General features: G+C 39.6%; 1 protein-coding gene across 7 annotated transcripts in view; it reads left to right on the forward strand.

Moving 5' to 3' along the window:
• celf3a (cugbp, Elav-like family member 3a) overlaps nucleotides 1–13892 on the forward strand; it is a 41217-nt gene that overhangs the window by 15955 nt on the left and 11370 nt on the right. For all 7 annotated transcript variants that reach the window (XM_034301555.2, XM_053231273.1, XM_034301558.2 and 4 more), the window contains 2 exons: nucleotides 10796–10844; nucleotides 12132–12257. In XM_034301555.2, coding sequence (XP_034157446.1) covers nucleotides 10796–10844; nucleotides 12132–12257 — 175 coding nt within the window. The remainder of the gene's footprint in view (nucleotides 1–10795; nucleotides 10845–12131; nucleotides 12258–13892) is intronic.

Here is a 13892-nt window from a genome sequence, read left to right on the forward strand (position 1 = left end):
AGAAGCATCCATGATTGTGGTGCTCTCTCTGAAGTTGTTGATTAGCTAACTTGCTCGGGCCATCTGCTCGATCCGCGCAATAATGAGCAACCTGCGAACGCAAAAAACCTTCAAACTGCCTCCCCCAGAAGAATTCAATCTTCCCAGCCTTATGCTCTGCCTCAGATCAGCCCTTGCTTCCTTCTCACTGCTTATATCCGAGTCTGGATTAGCAACAGGAATATGCCTTTCCTTGCCGTTCAGACGAATACTGAGGGTCCCGTAGTGGAGAAAGGTCATAGAGGGTTCACTGCATTAATAACAAGGCTTTATTAGGACTACTCTCCTCCCAGCTACCATCAGCTGGGCAATCCAGTAGGTCATGAGGCATCAGTAAAGACCAGGAGGCCTCGTCTTCTTCCGTTCGCAATTAGATTTGGGAAAATGTAATTGTCACAAAAGGAAAGCGGAGAATGTCAGACAGTCACAACTGAGACATGAAGGAAGCACGGCATGCGTGATTTAACTTCAGTACGCGATTTACACACATGGAACTAGCAGATGCTGTCAGCCTCGTGTGATTCAGGGTGTGTGTGGTCAGGGAAGCAGAACAGAAGAGGCTGCAGGGGGATTACAGATGAAACCCAACTGTTCATGCAGTTGGGATGTCGGCTAACACTATGATTCATAGCTCCTTAATGAGGCTGGTAACGATTTGGATATTGTTCCAGGGCAGGATAGTTTTTGCTGGATCGATCCAACACAATTTGATTGAACCGGGATTGAAATAAAGCACAGTCTACTCCTGGTTTATGTTCTCAGCACAGGTATTATTTTTAGTGCATTGGTAATAAATGGATGATATATATATACACATGCATACATACACACACACACACACACATATATATATATATATAGTGTGGGGGGTTTAGGCACGCACCCCTGTAGAGTCTCCTTCCAAATCCTGTTATTAGCATGACAGTAGACTGACCTCTGTGACCTTTCAAAGACGAGCCCAGTGGGTTCCCCCCTCCCTTTAATTCCTCCCCTTCTTCTCAATCCCTCCATCCTCCCATTCGTCGGCCCTCATCACCTAAGCCTCCAAACCTGAAAACCCTTCCCCCCTTTCTTTCAGTACTACAATGAAATGTGCATTAAACAACAGCAGCCTCTCTATTTCTCTCTCTCTCTCTCTCTCTCTCTCTCTCTCACAGACACACACACACACACACACACACACACACCCACCCACACTGACAGCACCTGCCTTGTGAAGAAAGCCACGCCCCCTCTGTCAGTCATATAGAATTGCCATGACAATGCACCTCCATTAATGTGTGTATGACTCAGATAAGGACTGTAAGCTGGATGCAAAAAAAAAAAAAAAAAAAGAGCATGAGTCATCCTTTTTAACCTTCAGCCATTTCTATTATTTTCTTTTTTTCTCTGTCTCTATTAAATGTCTCATGTTTTTCTTGGGTCTCGCATACATTGAATGGTTTAGTCGAGCGCCGAGGGACCGTTTAGTGAAGAGCCCTAGGAATGGAGGAAAGACAGGAAAGAGATGGAGGGAGGGAAAGAGGGAAGGAGGGAGGGAGGGATATGGGCAGTGTGGGATGGAACAGATGGTATAGTGGCAGTGGCACCTGGCCCTATGTTTAATTTCAGGTGAGAGGCACACAGACTATGGACAGAGCGAGGTGATAGAACAGACAAAGAAAGAGGAAAGGGTTTGTGTGTGTGTGTGTGTGTGTGTGTGTGTGTGTGTGTGTGGTGGGGGGAAGTAGTCTGTTTTTTCTACCCACACTCTCCTTTCGTCTTTTCATCTCCCCCACCTATCTCTTGCTATCTCTCGCTCCCTGTATCCAGTTGCCATCCCAACGTGTTGTTTGCTCAGGCACGGCTCGTCACGCACTCGGGCACAACAAAGCTCCAGGCACACACACACACACACACACACACGTACACATAATGGCATCCTTATGTAAATCTGGCGTGGCACTCATACCCTGGGGCTCTTATTCATCACTCTTCATATTAATATATATTTATATATCTTCACACATAAATATACTCTATACTCTTCTGTCCTACGAGAATCTGATTTGAAATGAAGCCGGTGACTCTGTGAAGACATTAAAATGATATTTTCTGATTTCTTTTTTGCTTTTGCTTTGTGTAAATGACAAATGAGGTAAAGCACTTGTAATGTGAATGCTGGGCGATCTGATGATATAGTATTTCATGATAAATTATATCACGATACAGTTTGAGATACGATACGGTTTGAGATATCATTGACATCTTTTTTTAATATTGTTTGTAATAATTACAAACTAAATGGAACTGAGTGGAAGCAGTTGAATGGTCATTTTTTTACTTTAGCTTTTTTTTAACATCATTTTTAAAATTGTAATTTTTTTTAGAGCTTTCTGTTTATTTTTCCCCTTTTCAGTGTTAGAGTTTAGTTTTTGTCAGCATTAAATAAAAGCATCAGTTTAACAGTTTGTAATTTTTACTGTTATTATGCAACAGTAGCATTGCAGTAAAAACACAATATTGGGATTACACATCATTTAGAAATGACCTCAGGTATCGTGATATGATATTTTTTCTCCTATCGCCCACCCTTACAACGAGGCCTCATCTCTGCAGCGACTGCTCCTTTTCAAGTGGGCTCAGTCTGAAAATTAGATACGAGTGAATGTCTTCTAAAGTGCACTGAGTTTAAAATAAAACCGGTGATCCTATCTAGATGCTGAAGTTCTCCGTCCTGTGTACGTAAAACGACACTGGCCTTGAGGCTCGAGCGCTGCCTGCTCCCCAGCCGAGCGAGAGAAAACAAAAACACGCTCGCGCTCTGTCCATAATCGGAGCCATTATGTTGCTGCGTTAAATTTGGCCTCGGATCAGTTACCGCTCCTGCGTTTTTAGAGTATTTAACCGAGGTCAGTTTGAGGCAGGACGGATGGAGCCCTGCTTCATCTGTAGATCAGAATCTTGTTTGTGCCGGAGCCATGGTTCTCATCAGCGTGTGTAGAATTAACCCTGACTTAATTAACATTTAACAGCATTAGCATGCTTCATGTTCTGTCTGCTCGAGGACAGCTCTGCTTGGAAAATGGCAGGGAAGGTCAGTGTAAGCTGTGTGTGTGTGTGTGTGTGTGTGTGTGTGTGTGTGTGTGTGTGTGGGAGCACTAGGGTGTGTATGTGGTTTGGGGAGAACGTGATGTGCTGGTGTTGTGGGTGAGGGGAGGGCAGGTGTTGTGACTGAATGTTGAGGGGGTTTGGGGTGTGTGTGTGTGTGTGTGTTTTGTTATCTTTATTGGATAATATCAGAAGCAAAGTATTTTTTTTATCCTGTCATTTTTACCTTTATATCGTCTGGAATAACATGCGTGTATCTGAGTGAACGAGTGTGTGTTTGAGTTTTTTTTTTTTTTTTTAATACGAGTGTTAGAGTTACAGTAAAATGAAGTGCACAGTAGTGTCAGTTTCTGTACGTTACACAGAGATAAGATGGATTCATTGTGGGAATGAATGAGTGGGTGAAGGGCTGGAGCGACGGGAACAAGGAGCAAGGCAGCGAGGTGAAAAGAGGGGTAATTAAAAAGAAATTGGAGGCATAAATGAAGGGGAGAGGGGGAAGGGGAGAAATGAATGAATGAAAATTTGACATAATGAGCTACGAGTGGTCGGGGGGGAGGGGTGTGTGGGTGTGTGGGTGTGTGTGTGTGTGTGTGTGTGGGTGTGTGTGTGTGTTGGGGGCAGCATCTATCAGCTTAAACTCAGACATCTGTTAGGGTTTGTGTGTGTGGCCTTTGGTGATTAAATTCAGATCAGATAGATGTGATCCGTTCCCAGCGTATTAACACAAAGACTCTTAAAAAACTTTTTGGCTTTAACGCAAAAATGCTTTAATTTTCGGTAAAATAACACTAAATGCTAAAATAACTACTGAATATCTTCAAAAATAACTATTGAACTCCAACTTCCCAAACGAAATTCTGTCATTTATTATTGTTTCTGCTTTTCTCACAGTCAGGTTATTTTTTTATTCGTATTTTTCATAACTAAAGCAGTGTATAGAATTACAGTAACATGAACAATGCCTTCTGTCAGACGAATAAATCACAGGCGGTCGGCACGTGATGAGGTTATTAATCACAGCCCTCTGGATGTCTCATGGTGCGTCTGTGCTGTTTGATTGATACTTTAGTCGTAGTATATTTATTTTCTCGAGCAGATCACCAGCGCCAACAATCTGCGCCGTTCTAATTCTTCAGACGAGGTTCACTTCTGTTCATAATTGATAACACACAGTATGGGATGAATGATGAAACTGTACAACATTAGATGAGATTGATTAGAAGTTATTGGAAATACAATTATCCCTTTTGTCTAGATTTTAAAAAAGGCTGCAGAAAACTGATTTCCAGTCCGGAAGCTTGTTTGTGGTTAGATGCATCTCCTGTCCGTCATTTAATAGACGCTCTTCTCTACAGGGTAATGTAGATCCTGGGGGCGGAGCTTCGTGAACATGGGTGGGAATCATTTAAATGTCGAACCCACCTAACTAATAGAGACGTAATCTTGGAAAAGAAAAAGACAAATTTTACCCAATGCATGTTTAATCACTAGAGAATGTTTAATCCAGGTTATTTATAAAATTAAAAATTGTGTTACTGTCGTAAAGTGGTGAGTCAAATGAAAACCTTAAAAGTGCAACGAATCAATCCAGACACTCGTTAAATGCTGGAACACTTGCATTGAAAAAAAAAGCGTAGAGAAATGATGCACCTTTGTGAGATCTATGTGTAATAATACGTGAAATAATAAATAAATGAATGAAACTAATTAAGGTTTTCATTTGACTCACCTTCGTATTTTTGTACTACAGATAAGACCGAAATCAGAATGGATAACAGCTACATTTACTTAAACGTTAACTCCAGTTGAGTAGCTGTAATTGGTGTTAACCCCGAGGAGATATCAGAGAGTAACCACATGTTTTCGCTTTTTAAGCTATTGATTATTGGTGATACACACCTTCTGAGAACGGTTAACTGATTCAGTGCTATTGATTGGTTCAGACGGTGAAGGATTTGACCGCTCGTGTCAGGACAGCAAGGATATTCAGCAACATGCATCACAAAATATATCATTTAATGTTGCGTGATTTAAACTGGCGTCCATTTTGGATTCATCAGATATCGTCTGAAATTATTATTTTTTTTTGTTAGGGTGGTGTGTGTTTGTTCATGACTGGGTTTTAAATGACGTAGCTCATATTGGCATTTAATCTGTTTGGCCTGTATTGTGTAACCCGTGTGTGTGTGTGTGTGTGCGTGTGTGTGTGTGTGTGTGTGTGCGCGTGTGCACGTGCGTGCGTGCGTGCCACTGTGCATGTTTACAGGAGAGACCAAAAGGGGTTGTTTACACCATTTCGTAGCTCGGTATTGTTTGAAGAATTGAAGATAAATGAATGACGCTCCCTCAGAGTGCCAGGTTTTTCTTCTCCCATCTTTGTTTGTGACACGGCAGGAGAACAGAGCACTGAAAAAAAAGAGGATTGGAGAAAGGGGGAAAAAAGAGTGTGTCATTGGGGGTGGGGTAGCAGGTTGATTACGGTCGCAGGGCCTGTTGCCGGGAGACGGCTGGGACGAGGGATGCTGGGTTGCTAGGGAACGGGAGTGATGCGATGACCAGCGATGTGTTTTGATTGGATGGAGGGGGAATTAAGTGTTTGTGTAGCGGTACACAGACACACACTCATTCTTTGAGATTACATGCATGCATATTTACACACACTGGCCACGTGAACATGCGTGGACTTGCAAACGTGTGTGTGTGTGTGTGTGTATGTGTGTGTGTGTGTGTTTTGTGAGTCATTGTCCATTTGACTGGCTGAGTGCTCATGCTCACTGCATGCCCAGAATGAGAGGAACAAGATGCCAGGAAGTTTCCATTGCATGGTGTGTGTGTGTGTGTGTGTGTGTGTGTGTGTGTGTGTGTGTGTGTGCTTAAATGTAGGTAAAGTATCTTACATAGGTGTGGGTTTATTCAGGGTGTTAGTGAGGGGGTGTTTTGCAGTATTATTTTGGTTTGTCATGAATTGTGTTTCACTTTTCAACATAAGATGCATGTTATGCGTGTGTGTGTGTGTGTGTGTGTGCACAGATAAAGCTTAGGGACAGGGCAGAGTAATGCGATTTGATTGAATCATCTATGGATTTAATATCCTAAATCCCAGTAAAATCTCCAGCCATGGGACATAAGAGAGGGAGAGGGAGAGAGTGTGTGTGTGTGTTTATGGTTTATGCCAGTAAATTTGCCAGTGTGTGTGGTTGTTCTGTTGTTTAATATAATAAACAATGATTTGTGCTTGTCTTTTTTTGCGTGAGTATATTTGCAGTGTGCGCGTGCGTGTGCGTGCGCGTGTGTGCGCGTGTGTGCGCGCGTGTGCGCGTGTGTGTGTGTGTGTAAGCTAACAGGTGCCTGTAAGTTAGTTAGCTTTTCTTGCTCAGGCAGTGAGATCAGTTATCAACTGCTCCATTTTCCCTTCACCTTTTCTCAACATCTGATTTTTTTCTCATCTCATCACTGGTCTCTTTCATTTTCCTTATCTCTTTCACTCATTCTCTGTCTCTCTCTCTCTCTCTCTCCATCCCTCCCCCTGTTGTCCACGGCAACCCTGTTTACCTGCTGGTGAGCCCGGATCCCTGTTGTCATGGCGACAGCCTTCTGGTTGCCGGGCCGACTTGAAGTGGCAGTGTGATGACGCTCGTTCTCTCTCTCTCTCTCTCTCTCTCTCTCTCTCTCTCTCTCTCTCTCTCTCTCTAGCACTCATCTCTTTGTATACTCTCTCCCTCATCTTGTTGCTTCTCCTCCATCTCATTCTCTATCCATCAGGTTCATTTTGAAGACGTTGGAGCTGAAACAGCACGGCTCGTATTTGTCTTCATTCATGCTGTTCCTCGCAAACAAACATGGCAGTTGTGCTTGTAAAAAGAAGCTGGATTTTTATTTTTAGGTTGATTTTTTTTTTTTTTTTTTTTTTTTTTTTTTGCAGACACATGAACCTGTTCGCAGGTGTCTCTGTGTAAGAAAAGTTCATTTCTAATTAGTTCATGAACAAGAAGCAAAGGTTTCATTGCTGCTCTGCTCTGTTTGAAGCTAGGCTCGTGTGATTGATTTTTCCCTGATCATGAATTTCCTGTTTAAAATATCGCGATAAACAGTTTAATCGTCCAGAAAAGACAGGAAAACGAGCATTTCCACCGTGTTAGATTTAAGAAAGGAGAGGAGTCATAATAATATTACCAGCTGCGCAAACTCTGGCAATCACAAAAACACATCTGGATGGTGGATTTTTAAGTGATTCTTCAGTAATTTCTTTATATTTCTTTATTGCACGTTCTACCGCATTGTGTCCTTCCTTTCTCTCTCTCCTTCCCTTCTCTTCTCTTCTCTTCCCTTATCTCTCCTTCCCTCTCCTTCCCTTCTCTCTCCTTCTCTTCTCTTCTCTTCTCTCATTTGAATTTTTATTGTAAAATCTACAAGTAGAGGACATTTGTTCATTTTATCTTACAATTTAGAAAACTTCAAATCAGCTGCTTCCAGATTTGTAATTGTATATTTTTGTTTGTGATTATAGTGTTTTTTATAAAAAGATATCCTGATACCCACAATATCTCAGAAAAGTCGTTTCTCCCTGGTCTAACGAGCAGTATTAATTCACTGTCAGACAGTTTGCTCTCACTACACTAAAATCCTGAAAAAAAAGAAAAAAAAATGTTTTTTGGGCTCTAAATATGATGAAATGATATCCCAGGCCAATAATAAATACACACGTGTGACACAATTAAGTAATTAATTAATAATATAATTCCTGAAAAGTCCAGGAAAAAGTTATTCTTTTGAAATATATGAGGAGACAGTATCTTAATAGGAAATAAAATCAAGCTGAAAATCATCGACTGAAATTGACTTTATATGGATAAAATTATGATAAAATAAAATTTACTTCAAGTTCAAATAAATTTTTATTGATTCAACGACTCAATAGCGAATTTAAAGCATGAGGATCAGATTTCGATATAATGACCTTGATTTCAGATCTCATGGCCACATTAAATTCTGCGCACAGTTAACTGTTGGCACATGATATTAAAAAAGCATTATTGTGACTCGTCCATTCGCTTATATGACGCATCTCTTAGCAGATAGAAGCTTCCTGCTTACTCGCAGTGTACTTCTGTTTCATCGTGTAATAAAATAGGATGTGCTGGATCAAGTGCTATTTTATGTGCTGCTGAATAATGAGTGTGGAAGCCATTTTGTGAAATTGAGCCACATTTGCAGGAATATAATGGCAGTGTACTACACTTTCTTTTTATTTGTTTATTTTTTTATTTTTGCATCTTCAGTGAATGTGGTTCTTTCCTTGGAGTTTTTCATTTTTTTAATTGAAAAAGCTCCAGTCTCAGACACGTTTACTGGGTGTTGTGACGTTAAAGCGCTTAAGTACTGAACCGAGATACCCAAAGTTACAGAAGGACACATAATCAGATTTAAAAACACCAACTACTGCATAACCTCCTGATCTATAACACCTATAGAACCATATGAATATGATCCGATTGGCAGTGATCATATAACACACTCTCAGTATCTTGAATAACAAAACACATTATGAAGCACATCATGACATACAGCAGGTCCATCTGTAGAAATAACATGACAGGGAGGAAAAAGAAAAGGATTAAAGCCAAAAGTATAGATGATGTCATTTTTTACATATTGACATGTACAGCATGTGTGCAGTTGTGGATTGTGTCATGATGATTTCAGAGGTAAAAATCTTCATCTTGTATCAATTCAAATAAAAAAAAAACTTTAACATTTAAAAAAAAGCCCAAGGCACTTTGGGATTTTGTGTAGAAGATCTGTACAGATATACCAGAGACACGTAGCACTGAGAACACACAATTAGAGAACAACAGAAATCAAGATGATTATTTATTTAAAAATTACAGTAATGGTCTCGAGTGATATGGAGGAGATTTTGTATATATATATATATATATATATATATATATATATATATATATATCAATCAAGAGAATGAACACACAAATGTACAGCCGTGTCTATGAAACTCTGGGGATGGAGACAACTGAAGTCATGCAGCTGTAATTACAACAGTGGCACGAGACAGTGGAGCAGTGACGTGTGCAGTGTGTGTGTGTGTGTGTGTGTGTGTGTGTGTGTGTGTGTGTGTGTCTTGAGTATCACTGCTGTACATGTAGTATGCAAAAGCAGCTTACACACTCATAACATCTTTGTAGATTATGATTTGAAATAAAGTTAATGGAGTTTACACACTCTACATAGTGTACAGCTCGAAGTGTAACGCTGTAAATACAACGTGACAACATACACACGGTCAAACTCGCCGTTACATCACATCACTTCAATAACTGGAGCTCACAGCAGCAGAGTACGTGATGTAAACTGACAGCAAAACCTTGTCTCCTTGATAAAACCTTGATCAGGGTCTCAGGCTTTGTTAAAAAAAATGTGTATAAAAAAACTCTAAATGGACGTCAAGGGTCAAAGCAGCGTGAAGAAACCTCGTCTTCCCCCAAAAGCCCCCACACGAGTCAGAGCACAGCGTCGTTTGTGTTTGCTTACCTTTGTGTGTACTAGAAGAAGAAAGTCGTGTGTGTGTGTGTGTGTGTGTGTGTGTGTGTGTGTGTGTGTGTATGTGTGTGTGTGTGTGATCAGTGCAGTTTGTGGTTGAGCGATCAAATGACTGATTCAAAAATAGATCCAAGGTTCATCTGCTACATAATTAAGACATTTATTACTCTCTTCTTTTCTTTTCTTCTCTTCTCTCATCCTCTTATCTCTTCTTTTTTCTTCTCTTCTCTTCTCTCCTCCTCTCTTCTATTCTCCTTTCTTCCCTTCTCTTCCCTTCTCTTTACATCTCTTCTTATCTCTTCTCTTCACTCTCCTTTTCTTCTCTTCTTTTCTATTCTCTTCTTTTCTCTTCTCCTCTCTTTTCTTCTCCTCTCTCAGTAAAGTGAAATGTAGTTTTATTGAATTTTATTAAACACATGTACTCTGCACAGTTGACACTGAAGGGTTTCCAGTGTTTATTTCACGCAGATGTCAGCCCCACTGTACGCAAAGAAAAAAAAAATCACATCATTTTAAGATATGAAGAATGCTTTTGGAATAAAATGGGATGATTAGGAAGCCTGTGTTGGCCCTCCTGGACTTTTTAGTTACTCATTATTTCCTATCGCTAGTTTGCGTCTTCTTTCTATCTTGTTTGCTTTTTTTTTCCACCACACCCCTCCCTCGTGACTCTTTTCCTCCTCTCTCTAAATCTCTCAGCATTTTAATCTGGCGAAGGGCTCTAAACCAGATTAGTCGGCGAGTGTGCTTAATCCCATCGCTCCCCTAAATCTCACAGGGACGTACGCTTTTTTTCCTGGTGTCAACTGAACAACAGAGACAGAGAGAGAGAGAGGGGGAGAGAGAGAGAGAAGGAGGGAGGGAGGATGAGAGAGAGAGCAAAGATGAAGTGTGATAAGGTGTGTGAGAGAAAGAGATATGCGGATAGGTACAAAGAGCACAGTGATGTGGAATACATGAAAAGCCGTTGTATGGTTAAGAAATTTGGCTGAAAGACACACACACACACACACACACACACACACACACACACACTTATGCAATGAGATTTGGAATGAGGATTATGATGTGAATTTTGTGTGTGTGTGTGTGTGTGTGTGTGTTCCAGATGAACCGACCCATTCAGGTGAAGCCAGCAGACAGCGAGGGCCGTGGAGGTGACATATATACACACACACACACACACACACACACACACACACACACACACACACACACACACGTTTGTCTTACTATGCTTGTGAGGATGCTCCATTAACAAAATCAACACAGCTAATTATTCTTCTCCTTTTTTTTTGTCCCATTTATTCTTCTCTTCTCATCTCCTCTCCTTTTCCTTTCTTCTTCTCTTCCTCTCCTCTCTTCTTTTCTACATGATTCTCTTTTCTTCTCATTTATTCTTCACTTCTTTACTCTTTTTTGACTCATTTATTCATCTTGCTAATTCTCTTTTTTTGTCTTTATTCTTCTTTACTTCTTCTCTTGTCTCATCTTCTCTTCTTCTTCTTCTCTTCTTCTTTTGTCTCTCTTCTTCTCTCCTCTCGTTCTGTTTATTTTAAATCCTTTAGAGCGCAGAAGAAAAGAATGGGAAGGCAGTATAATACAGAAATGTAGTTGAAGTGAATTTTATTCAATTAATTAATGCTGTGAATAAAATAAAAGCTGGAGTTTTCCTCATGGGGTCCAAACAAATGTCCCCACGAGGTCAAAACCGTCAGATATTCCTACCGTTGTGGGGACATTTGGTTTCCACCAAGATATCAAAACATGACCACGCACACACACACACACACACACAATTAAATCATAAATCACTGCATTTACCTGAATGTTCCTGTAGTATTTCATTTATGTGAGTTCATTGTTGCGTATACAATGTCAGTGAAAAATAAAATCATGCTTACGTGAGATTACAAGAAACAACAAGGCAGTGTCAAGTCCCTGAACAATTTCTAATTATTGTTGCTATCCTTGCTGTAAGTGACATCATGGAAAACCTAATTGTTTCCTCTTGCCCAACAGAATTATGGAATATGTTTCCATGTGCACACAAACACACCTTACAGTAGAAAAAAGGTGCATTGTGCTCCCTAGTGGACAAAACTGGCACAGCAGCTCAAAAGCTATAGTTGAGTGATCGAATGCGAGTGCCATTACGCTTGTGTCTAAATGCTAGACAAATTTTAAAATGATTTTGAAATAGTGAAAAAATACAAAAGAGTACAACATACACTTAATACACTTAAATGTCGTATTCATGATATCTTCTTTTCATTAAGCTACTTGAGCTACATTGCAGTTTCTTGTGCATACATTCACATTAAAAAAAAACAGATGCATGGAAAGCTACAGTGTCATTTAGTGTTCAGTACTTAATAATAACAATAATAACAATAATAATAATACTTAATAATAGCGATAATGACGTACCTCTGTGCCTCCAGACAGGAAGCTGTTTGTGGGTATGCTGGGGAAGCAGCAGTCAGACGCCGATGTGAGAAAGATGTTTGAGCCGTTCGGCAGTATAGAGGAGTGTACTGTGCTCAGAGGACCAGACGGAGCCAGCAAAGGTGAGCCACCAAGAAACACAGCTCATCACTATGTGCATACACGTTCGCTTTTATTCATCTATCATCCAAATAAATAGAAGTGAAACTATTAAAGTCTGTTTAAAGAGAGAAGATGATACATAGTATAAAATATAAACTTACACTAAACAGCCAGCAATAATAAATTAAATAAAATAAAATAAGTAATAGTAATGAAATACAGCCCAAATCTGATAGCTGTTGGGCGTGGCCTAATATTCTAATGAGCCCACTTGGACATTCCTCTGTCCAGCCTGCCTTCATTCCTTCGGCTTACCTCAGAAAGCAGGAAGTCAGAGCTCGGAATGACGTCATTTTCAAACTCATGTGCATTGTGGCTACAAAGTGGGGAAAAAATGATGGACATCTCCATGTTTGTGTTTTGGTAGCCAGCTAACTGTGATGAGTGATATCAATCTTATAGATTTACCAAGTGAATTAATCTAAAGTAAATACTTGCATATACAGTGTAACTCCTGTAAAGGTAAGAAGTACTGCTGTGTTTTCTGTTCGTGCTGTGAGCAGCCATGTTGATTTCACGTCACTTGCTGAACTCGGGGTTGAGGAGGCCATCCCAAATTTCTTAGTAGTTGAAGGGGTGTTTTCTTTCTTTGTTTCCCCCTAGTCAGAGGTTTTAAATTACGAGTTACAACCTTTAGTCGAATGCAACATGCACAATGTTTTTTCGAGACACGTGAGTGTTTGTAAGATGCTAAAATAAAGACAAAGACTATAGGCCACTATTGATTATTGTTAGTAATGCAAAGCTAAAGAAGCAGACTTCAGGCACCAAGCCGTGTCTTGGCTGATCAAATACATTTACACTTCATGCAACACTACATAAATGGAAACTTGTGTAGATTTCACGAAAAAAAAAAAAAAAAGTAATTTAATACTTTAATTTTCATTGTCTGACCAATCACAGTGCCCTCTGACCAGGTTACACACTTTGCTCTTTCTTAACACATTGAGCAGACACTAGACAGGAGAGTTGAGACCTCTATTGTCTTATTTGTTAAATTTATTTATTTACTTATTTATTTGTTTACATGTGACATGTTATGGAAATTTAGACTAATCTTTAAATATTAAAGAAAAGGTTGTTTTCCGCTGATTTAAAATAATAAAATGATAAAGTGCAATTAAACTATTCTGTTCCTTGTGAGGGATAACCATAACTTCATTTCTAGGCAAAATAGTTGATTGAGTATTATTTTAGTCATTGTATTATGCAGCACTAATTCAGACACACGCACACACACACACACACACACACACACACACACACACACACACATATATATATATATATATATATATATATATATATATATATATATATATATATATATATATATATATACACACACTTTATTGCTCCCAGAAGATTCATTTCATCGTTATAGCAGACATCAGTTCATCAGAAGACAAAGAAATCCATACAAGATGCATTTAAGAGCAAACAGGTTATTAAATAAATACTGTAATAAAATATATGGGTCATGGAGGATACATTGAGGTCTATTTATTCTCTAAAACTGATGTGTTAAAAACAACCACACTATTATCTAATCACACAGTTTGGCGACTGGATGATGAGGACATGCAAGACTTTGG

Source organism: Pangasianodon hypophthalmus, chromosome 29 (genome assembly GCF_027358585.1).
Source record: "Pangasianodon hypophthalmus isolate fPanHyp1 chromosome 29, fPanHyp1.pri, whole genome shotgun sequence".
Classification (NCBI taxonomy): domain Eukaryota; kingdom Metazoa; phylum Chordata; class Actinopteri; order Siluriformes; family Pangasiidae; genus Pangasianodon; species Pangasianodon hypophthalmus.